The 10166-nt window shown below is 44.4% G+C and overlaps 1 protein-coding gene across 1 annotated transcript; it reads right to left on the bottom strand.

Annotated features, from left to right (window-relative positions):
- Positions 1–235: 235 nt before the first annotated feature.
- On the bottom strand, positions 236–10166 carry dnajc15 (DnaJ (Hsp40) homolog, subfamily C, member 15). The gene is made up of 6 exons (XM_028991225.1): positions 10005–10166; positions 9427–9478; positions 7992–8065; positions 6184–6260; positions 4579–4649; positions 236–674 (listed from the first exon to the last, which is right to left on the bottom strand). Exons 1-6 carry the CDS (start codon positions 10107–10109, stop codon positions 604–606), a joined length of 450 nt encoding a protein of 149 aa, XP_028847058.1. The 5' UTR covers positions 10110–10166; the 3' UTR covers positions 236–603.

Raw genomic sequence — 10166 nt, 5'->3', positions numbered from 1 at the left:
CTTTAAACTTTTTTAAGGATTTAAGGATTAAAATAACTAGTAATGATATTTAAGGCCTTAAATCCAATTTAAGACTTGAAGGATTCGCTGAAACCCTAAAAAAAAAAAAAAAAAAAAACACAAAAAATACTGCAACATCAGCATAGTTATAATACTACAACACACACACACACACACACACACGCGCACACACACACAGTCCAACAGAAAAGACAATGATTCACTGACCGCATAGTTTTGTATAACAGTTTATTCAGGCCTATTTACTCAGCCTATAATAAATTAGTAATGAGTTTGTACACAGCCACACCAACACACCAGCGCACTGCAGTGACGTTAATCACAATGACTGCAGTCCATACATAAAGCCGCAGCCATGGAGGGGTCGTGGAGTAATGAATAGCGGGGCGTATTCTAGTGTAGATTTCAATACGGGGCGTCGATTACACAGCGGCCCTTCAACATGAAAGATTGAGACGGTAATGCCGCAGAGCCCACTGCTGTAAGACCCTGCCGAGACAGATCTGGGAGAGAGGAGGAGGAGGCGGGGCTGGTGGACGGACTGAAGTGGAGCTTTGTTTCGGGAGGGCGTTGGCAGTCGGGTCAGTGCCGTGGGCCCGATTCCAGCAGGTCTTTCGCTTCATTGATCTTCGCCGCTAAATAAGGAGATCCACCTGCAAGCACAGTAGTGGTTTCCCATCAACACAGTTCAGTTTTTTCCTTTCCTCTTCCTCCATTACAGAAAAATCGCCAGCCAGATTATTAGGCATATTGAACCTGTACAGATAGTGTGAGACCTCATCTATCCCTTTAACAGTGGTTGGTCGCTGGCCACAGGACGGCTGCTACCAGGATATTTTTAGCTGGTGGACCAGGCTGTACCCCGCAGTGACACTGATGTGACAGAAATACTGCAGCCAACATCCCTCTAACCCTCTACCAAATCAGCGTCACCGCTGTGCTGAGAATGAGTCCGCATATAAATAATACCTGTTCCGGTCCACACTGGTCTCTCACATAAAACTCCTCTTTTCTAAAACGAATCTGTGCATATGATCACCAAGATGACATTTTATAAGAATCATATCTTCAGAGGATTAGCTAAGTTACCGTTAACATTCATATTTACATTTGCATATTTATGCAAATATAATAATGGGCTGCACGACAAAATCTAATCACAATCGCAGTGATTAAGTCAGATCATGCGATTACTCAACACAAAATGATGCGATTTATATTAGGAGTACATGGACAGAACAGACAATCGATTATCTGTTTACCAACTGACTAAAGCGAACTCAGGGGAGACTTGCTGCTCCAACATATATGAACCTGGGTCTAACTCCTGTTCTTCCGTGGCAGGTGGTAAGAAAAATATTTTATCCGAAAACCACACCTCAGTTCTTACTCCATTTTTGCAATTCAAAGCCACATTTTACATGTCGTATGTGTGACGTCACAGCCACAGCCCAAATGGGAATGGATATGGAGTTGGGACACGGTGAAGTTGACAGATTGACACCTAACAGAGAAGTACAAATGTGCAAAGTCAAAGCTGCAGCAATACGAGACAACACAAATATCTCCCTAAAATATCTCATTTATATCCCGCAGTTCCTATATCTCAACATTGTTAAACTAATGACAGTCCTGAAAAGCTTAAACGACAGTGTTTCTTCCTCCAAGTTCCTGAAGGCCTGAGTTCGAGTAAAATGGGCTCCATCATGTTCCGGCATACAGACACACAGCTGCGGAGGGGCTGGAATATTAAAGCAACGCATGCAGCACCATATGACGTGGTTCGCTACATAAAACCAGCAAAGTTACTATAGACTTGCACAAGTTTCAAACGTAGTTGTAGACGTAGAAAAACGTTTCTCAGGGAGTCTTATGGGAACTATGTAATTCATGTGTCAATCAGATTTCAATTACTTTTCCATAACTGTATATGTTTATTTCGTATTCACAAATTCCATGACTTTTCCAGGTTTATCGATGACCACAGAAACCCTGTATATCCTAATATATGTAGTACATGTTTCTTAAAAAAAAAAAAAAATACATTTTGTGAGAAATTATTGATTTACATATTTATTAAGCTGCAGTATTTATTGTGTTTAATTTAGTAAAATATTGTACTTTGAAAGCACTGGGTACTTCAAGTAATAACTTGTATGTAAGTTGTGTGGTAGTAGCCTAGTGGGTAATTGGCATTTTCCTTACAAAAAAAAAAAAAAAAAAAATGCTGTGGTGTGATACAGATTAAGTGCAGCAATCGTGTCCATTAGCCACTTGCACCCCAATTCAATATCCCATCGTACACGCCTTTAACTGGCTGCATAACACCGAGAGACAGTAATTACTCCGGCGTGGCCACGTTATTCGAAACCTGAGCTCCACAACACGAAGTCTGAACACCGAACCGGAGACCCATCTGTCCTACCCTGGCACAGAAGGCCCGTTTATCTATTAGGAATTCCCACACTAGACAAACCAAGTTTTACGACACGCTCTAAAGAGCTTTAACTGGAGCCAGAAACGAAAGTGGCGGTCCTCTAACGTTCTAGACGCACGAGGTGACGGACAGACGAAGCTGCTGCAGACCGGCGCGGCACAGGTCAGTGAGGTCGTTGCCCTGTGGCATCAAGATGGCAGCGGTGAGATCACTCAAGCCAAGGGCACCCAACACACACACACACACACACACACACACACACTGCGCTGTCAGCTCCGCTCACAGCGCCCACCCTCGCCGTAGCATCTGTCAGGAGCGGCGTCGGTTATAAATTGGCGACAGCGTGCAGGTAGCAGGGAGCAGAGCCCGAGGAGGCGGCTAATCGGTCAGACTGCCAGAGGGGCAGCAGGCCCAGCGAGGCAGCCTTAATTAAACACAACCCGGATAAACAGGCGCGCACACACACACACACACACACACACACACACACACGCTCCAACCGAGAGGCAGAGAGGAGGCATAACATGGGCCTGCACCTTCTCCGATTTCTCACCACTTCCACACACATCAGCGTTTATGCCAGTCTCCCTTACAGAGGCGCTTCATGGGCGTGGGGGCGTCTCGTGGCACAATGCCTCGCCAGCGCCTGAAGGCGAGGGAGGGTTTCTGATAACGTTAAAAACATTTATCAATTAATAAATAAATGAATTAAACGTTTGATTTAAAAAAAAAAAAAAAAAAAAAAAGGTCTTCCCCACTGGCTGACAGTTAACAAGCTAATGGAGGCTAATCCTACAATCATTTCATTTCATTACTCTTAGTCTTGCCATTACCGCGCGGGGCCGGCAGTCAGAGAGCACACACATCATCCGTTCAAATAATGTACCAAAGGCGGCTGTCGTTACGATTTAACGCAAACAAAAGCCGCGCTCGGGGACGAGCCGAGAGGACGTATGGGAAATCTATTGAAGGGCTCGTTTCAAAATGATCCACCAATGACACGCAATTAAAAAAAAAAAAAAAAAAAAAGAAAGGCAAAAATGACATCCGATGCTTTGGAGAATATGTCCAGGCTTTCGCCTTGCTAAAGGAAGTAAAGCTATACAAAATGTATGAATACACAGAGAGAGAAACATCACGCAGATTACGGCGCGTGACGAATAGGCTCCCATTTAAAGTAAAGGGATATGCGGGGTAAAAATAGCACGGTTCCTCCGCAGCGGCTACCGAGGGACCCTATCTGCCGCACCGCGTCCCTGCAGGAAGCTTTTTCTCGGCGCCGCCGCTAAGGCTCTTATCTGCAGGCCGGCGATAAGCATCAGCGAGGCCGTTTCTCATTTCACAGTGAGTAAAACTCACCCCGTGGCGGCCAAGCAGAAGGCGGCGCGCACACAGGGGCGTAAAGCAGCGCTCGGGTCTGACAGGGTGAAGGAGGGCGGGGGGAGGACGGACCGTGAGAGGTGGAGGGAGGGGGTGGGAGCCATTAACCTTGAAGAGGGACGACGGGGTGGGTCCAGCAGTCAGATGAGGGTCAGATGCTAAAATAAGCTCTGCTGCTGTTTTGATTCACAGAGGGGACAGAGCCAACATCAGGAAGACCACCACGTCAGCACAAAACCAATTACACAAATAAACAAGGTTCGCATTACTAATGAAGTCGCTCCGTAATTAACATTTTGTTAAATTCGTACGGCAATGTGCCTTATACTGCTATATGTTAAAAGACTCTTTAAACAATTTACATTTCCATGTCTGTTTCTTTAATGTATTTGTTAAATCTCTCTTTTATCTAATTTCCCCTTTTTTGCATTGACCTGCTATCCTCAAGTAAAGAATTCTGTATGACCTCCACATATAAAAAAAATGCAATACGTGTCATTCGCTACGCCAGGAAATTTGGAACCAGTAGACACATTGGGTGGTAGAGACAATATTTCATATATTAAATTTCCATTATTTTTTTCATTCATGATCATGATGCAAGTGAAATCCAATTATAACAATTTCCAAATAGGTGATCATATAGATTTTCTAAAATGTTTTTATACTAATTGACAGATACCATTTGTTTAGAAGGTTAATGTCGATTCCTGTGTGATGAATGTGTGAGCAACACAAACCTTTGTCTGGATGATTTAGGACCATAATTCTCCTGTGAGCTTCTCGCACCTTGGTCTTTGTGGTGGTTGGACTGCAAGAAAAGACACACACACATGCACAGATCTTGAGAAAGGAAGAGGATGCCACCTTGTGGACAACATGCACAACAGTCGTGCTCAACAAGGTGCTGCATTATGGCGTGCACTCAAAACATCAGCAAAACATGAGCTACGAAGGCAAAAAGGCAAATAACGAAGCATGTTCTACTATCTAATAACCTACATGCATCAAATCCTAAAATAATCTTCAGTATTAAAGTTTTTGTCGTCATGTACAGAGGTCAGAGGAACCGCATGACCCTTTCCACAGAAATAACAGCTTTTAATTGACCAAAATAATTACTAAATAATTACAGTACAATAATCAAATAAGATCTATTAAAAGCAGTCATTACATAAAACCCCTCAAGCAAGAAGAAAATGGGAAGGGTGAACTGTAAGACAGATTCTCAGTGACTAACACAACCAAAACCGGGGAAAAAAATGAGCATAAATACGTGTCAGTTCGAAAGACTGACACGTATTACACACGCCGTTTATGCGAGTTGATCTGAAACTGCTGTATGTCAGTGGGTTGGTGGGTTGTTCAGTGCGGTTCAAAAGCGGTGTACCATCACTTCTGGCAAGAAAAGTCTCCACACTGACAGCGAGACCACATAAAAACCACGGAAGGTGGGGAGACTGATGTCAGTCAATGAAGTGCACAGGAGGAAACTGATGCATCGGCGGTCCTGCAGGAGAGGAGCTCTCCCGCGCTGACCCGCCCCTCCTCAGCGAGCTGTGGGGAAACGAAAAAGGAAAGGCCTCCAGCGGGCGTAGTGCAAGCCGGTGAAGAGCCGGCTGTCGGAATCACACGCCTCTGGCTGCAGCGTATGAGCGGAGTGCTGACAGCTGGGAGCGCTAACTCACTCCAGCCATTACTCACTCTTACTCTATTATTACACGCCCCAGAACTAATGATGCGCCAAGAAGAGGGGGAATATAATAATAATTAAAAAAAAAAAAAAAAAAGTTTGGCAGTCTGATTGGGTCTCAGATGGACGTCATGAAAATCTCAGGATTTCCATTCACCAGGTCGTCCATGAGTGTAAAGAGTCAAATATTAGTCATGTTGTTATGGAAATTTTGGGAAAAAAAAAAAAAACATATGGGCCGAGCATCCCTGGAGGAGGGAGATCCGGCCCCGCCCCCCACCACACAGGACAGACCACGGCAAGGCTGACTCACACCTGCCTGGGGTCGGCACATCCATCGGCCTCCTGGGCCAGACGGCGGCTGTCCTGAGACTCTTAGATCACAAAAGCAGACAAAACATGCTTGAGGATTTGTGTAGTCAAGCATGCCTGCACAGACAGAGGATGACGTCTAAGGGAACAAAATATATAAATAAAGACAGACAGACCTCTGGATAAGACCGCGGGCTTGTTGGGGGAATTTAGGTGATGCAGTGTGTTAGGAAATAATCTGTTTTGGAATTAAAAGTAAGCCCTCAAAGGGACCTTTCACAGTTAAACGATTTTCCACTCAGCCCACACACACACACCACACAACATAATGAAGTCTTACCTGATACCAAGGATGAGACTGGCTTCCCGTTTAGTCATCTTCTGTTCAAATCCCCCTTTGTAGTATGATGAGAAAGCCTTGGGAGACAAGCAGAGAAACAATGGACATCAAGAGAAGGACCATGGCCATCAGCTAGAGGGAGCTCACACACTTACAGCAGGACTTCGGGTCTCAGAGACGACAAAATGCAGTTTTACACTCAAGGACCTCCTCAACCGCAATGAAAATATATTTTGGCTCAGATCCATCAGGACCCAGACAAGAATGACTATGGCTTAATCCATCCAGCCGCTTATAAATTAATATTTTAGATAATGAAACCAATACACAGGGGAAAAAAACGGGTGAAAAGTAATGATGGTTGAAAATTGAATACATTTCCATAAAAAAAAAAAAAAAGAAAGTATTGAGAATACATAAAATATACATGTATGAAATGCATATGTAAAACAGCTGTGATTTATGATTATATGCTTATTTGACTTTTGCAATTCACTGGATGGTGAATTACTCAAAAACGATATTTATTGACTCCTCCATATCCAAATTTGAGCACATGAAGCACATTCACACCTGTGTAACAAATATGAGTTTTATGATTAATTTACTTTCATAAGATAACAACAAAAAAAATTGAATTTTACTAACCATCATCCTCTGCATTGCAGAGAATTATTATTATTTTTTTTTAAATATTGTTTGTATATTTTATTTAATTATCTTGTGGGAAGTTCACTACAACAATGTTGTCTTCATCCCTGGATGGTCTGGGGAGCAGAGACGGATGGTTGATCTCACAGTAAGACTACACAAACTCTATGGGATTATGTTTTTTTGGGATGGAAAACACATTAAAATACGACGGTAATAATGAAACAAGGGCTCTCACACACACACACACACAAAGGTCAAACTGAGGCGTAGATGTTTCTTGACATCTTTAAGTTTGGTTTGGACATTCGAGCACTGGATTTGGTGATTATACCCCCGTCCAAGTCTTTGAGGCTATTGTGTGGCCCTCTGGGGAGACCGTATGTTTGTGCTTTCGTACGCTTTCCAGGTTTTTCCTATGAATCCTTTATTTATTTATTTTCTTGTCTTTCTGTTTTACTTTTGGGTTCACCAGGTTCCTTACTACTGTTTTACATTTTCAGCGAATGCTTAAGATTTCAACGCGCGAGGGGCGAATCTCCCCTTCTCTCACAGCTTTCATGGGCCAAGACGGCCATGTTTATGTGCCTGTCAAAAAAGCCAAGTGTGCGCGACCCCGGTTCCAGCGCCTCCCCATGTTGTCTGCTTTCCCACACTCACGGGTCACATTCTACAGCTGCGCTGTATGTCATCATGGGTACGTACACCCACCACGTCTCTTCGTGTGTTTATGTTCAGAGTGCAGGTTCCGCTGGAGGTCTGGGGTGGCGGGGAATAGGGCCTGAGTGGGGGAGGGATGAGTCAGTTCCCCCAGATCCAACCCTAGCCTGTGGCACCCGGACCTCCACCAGCACTGAGTCACCCCGTTGTCCTCCTCCACCCAACAACGGGCCATGTTTGAGACGCGAACCCCTGCTCAATCACCTGATGGCTGCACATCAATCTGGCTACACGCTAAACATGGGCGTCAAGCAGCATTCCATTCTGGTGATGCCCACATGCGGGAAAATCCACTACACATCACAAAAGAGCAGGTCTATGGTGTGAAGGGAATTTGCTAGAAGTTTCCAGTAGTGACGGTAGTAGTCCAGTAGATGCCCACGGCAGGATTCAGGCAGGTGAGAGGTGGGTGCACTCTCCTGTCCATTGGTACTTACAGACGTTGGCATTTTCTTGGCAGTTTCTGAGATGACCTGGCCCAGCGGTTTCCATAAATGGAACGCATAACGACCTATGACACAAAAAACAATTAACCGTAAATGACACAGGTTTGTCACTTGCAAACATAGGGTTCTGATATGCAACTGGAGGAAAAAATGAACTCTGACTAAAAGAAGCGAGTTCCTTTCAGCAACCCTGTATTGACTTGGTCACCATGTTGGTCAACTGTGATGGGCTGCGGTTCCCAGCTAAACAAAGTCTGCGCAATTCAGCACTCCACCAGCAAAACATGACGGTTGAAAATATTACATTCATATAACAAGCCATAATATACACCCTAAAAACAATTAACATGAAACCCTCTGGAGTCATTCAAGTCATTAGAGAAACATACTTAAGGAATAATTCTGTGACAATCTCCCCCTCAACTTGAAAGGCGTATTGTTGTGCAGCCAGAGTTATTCTGCCTCCCACTTCTAAGTTGGGGGCTCTGTCTACTCAACGCCAAGCCCAGATCCCGGAGCCCTTCCCCTGAGCAGACCACACACTGCTGGGATTTTTTTGGCAGGAATTAGCTCAATTCCTCGCAGCAACCACAAGCACTGTTAGATCCTGACCTCACTCAGGCATGTGTGGAAGCTGTGACAATTAACCATGATTAAGAGTTTAAAAATGCAAGCACCTGCCAGAAAGCAAGAAAAAAAAAAAAAAAAAAAAAAAACATGACAACATAACCTTTTGGATTTTTTTTATGATCTTCAAGACATTGCTCATATGGCAGCTGGCACATGTTGTCACACAGAAGGTCAAACTTTAGTGGGGCTTTGATGTTTTAGAGGAAGAGGTGCAGAGCACCTGCAATACATATAACACGGGTGCCTCATTCTTTAACGAGAAAACCTCTTAAAAACCCACATTAGCTCCTGAGGCGACCCACATTACACCGTGTTAGTCCACATAATCAAGCCGAATTCTGCTAACCGGCGTTCCAGCTTCTTACCTCAAATTCAAATTCAAATTTTATTCGTCACATACACAGTCATACACGGTATGATGTGCAGTGAAATGCTTTCTGCAACTGCTACAGACCACAGTATTGCAAATGTTGCAAGTAAACAGTGAACCAATATGCAAATATTGCAAACATAACCAAGTATTACACTTTTACGTCTTTAACATAAAATATGTGTAACTGGTAGGGTGAAGGTGTGCAAATGAGTTACAGTTTTTTACAATGTTTAAGAAAGAAGAAAGAGCCATAAAAGAAAGAGCAGTAAGGACCTAAAAAGCGCAGAGTCATTTTGTGCAAAGTGATTATGTGCAAAGTGGTTTTGTGCAAAGTGGTTTTTGTGCAAAAGAGTCCGGAGTGATTGGAGGTGAAAGTGCATGAGTTCTATGTACTGTTGTTGAGAGCTTGGACAGCACACACACCTGCAAACCCTGCCGCAGCGACGCCCAGTCCAACAGCCATCAGAGCGCCACCCTGCATCACATTGAGAGATGTGAGAGACGTCATACCAGCACAGCACAGTCAGATCCTTCAGGAACTACGAAGGCATGCCGGAGCGGGGTAGCAGGCGCCTGTTGTTGGGAAAAATGGGGTTTGCATGCACTGCACCCCAAACTATGCACTTTGACCAGGATTTTTATCAGGATTTGTGGCCCTAGACCTCAGACAGTTACAGCATCTATTACAAAAAACATTTTTAGAGTTAAAAACAAAAACGAATAAATGAATTTTGAGTGGCTCCACTCATGCTGTTTGGACCATTTCCAGTCGCACAACTACGTGCACAGTTTATTCCACTAGTCGAATCAAGTTATTGAAATAAATACATTTGTCTGACGCCGTCACAATCAGTAGTGACAGGGTCAGACCCCCGGGTTTTGGGTGGAAGTGGGTTCGAACACACGCCGTGGGTTCGAACTCACGCCGCTCCAGCCGGCGTGAGGTCTGGCACGTTACCGCGCTCCGTTTTTTAATCGCCAAACATCGCCATTATACTCACGAGGCGTTTATCTATGTCCGCCTCACTTGGCGCGCTGCTTTTCTGCGTGTACTCGGCGTATCTCATCACGTCAGAGTCCATCGCGCCTCCACCGCTGCTCGCCATGTTGGTCCTGCGTGACGTTCAAGGACAGTACGGGGTCCGCGTCGGGACAAAACGCGT

Source organism: Denticeps clupeoides, chromosome 9 (genome assembly GCF_900700375.1).
Source record: "Denticeps clupeoides chromosome 9, fDenClu1.1, whole genome shotgun sequence".
In the NCBI taxonomy this organism is placed as follows: Eukaryota; Metazoa; Chordata; class Actinopteri; order Clupeiformes; family Denticipitidae; genus Denticeps; species Denticeps clupeoides.
This window is presented reverse-complemented; position numbering and strand designations above follow the sequence as displayed.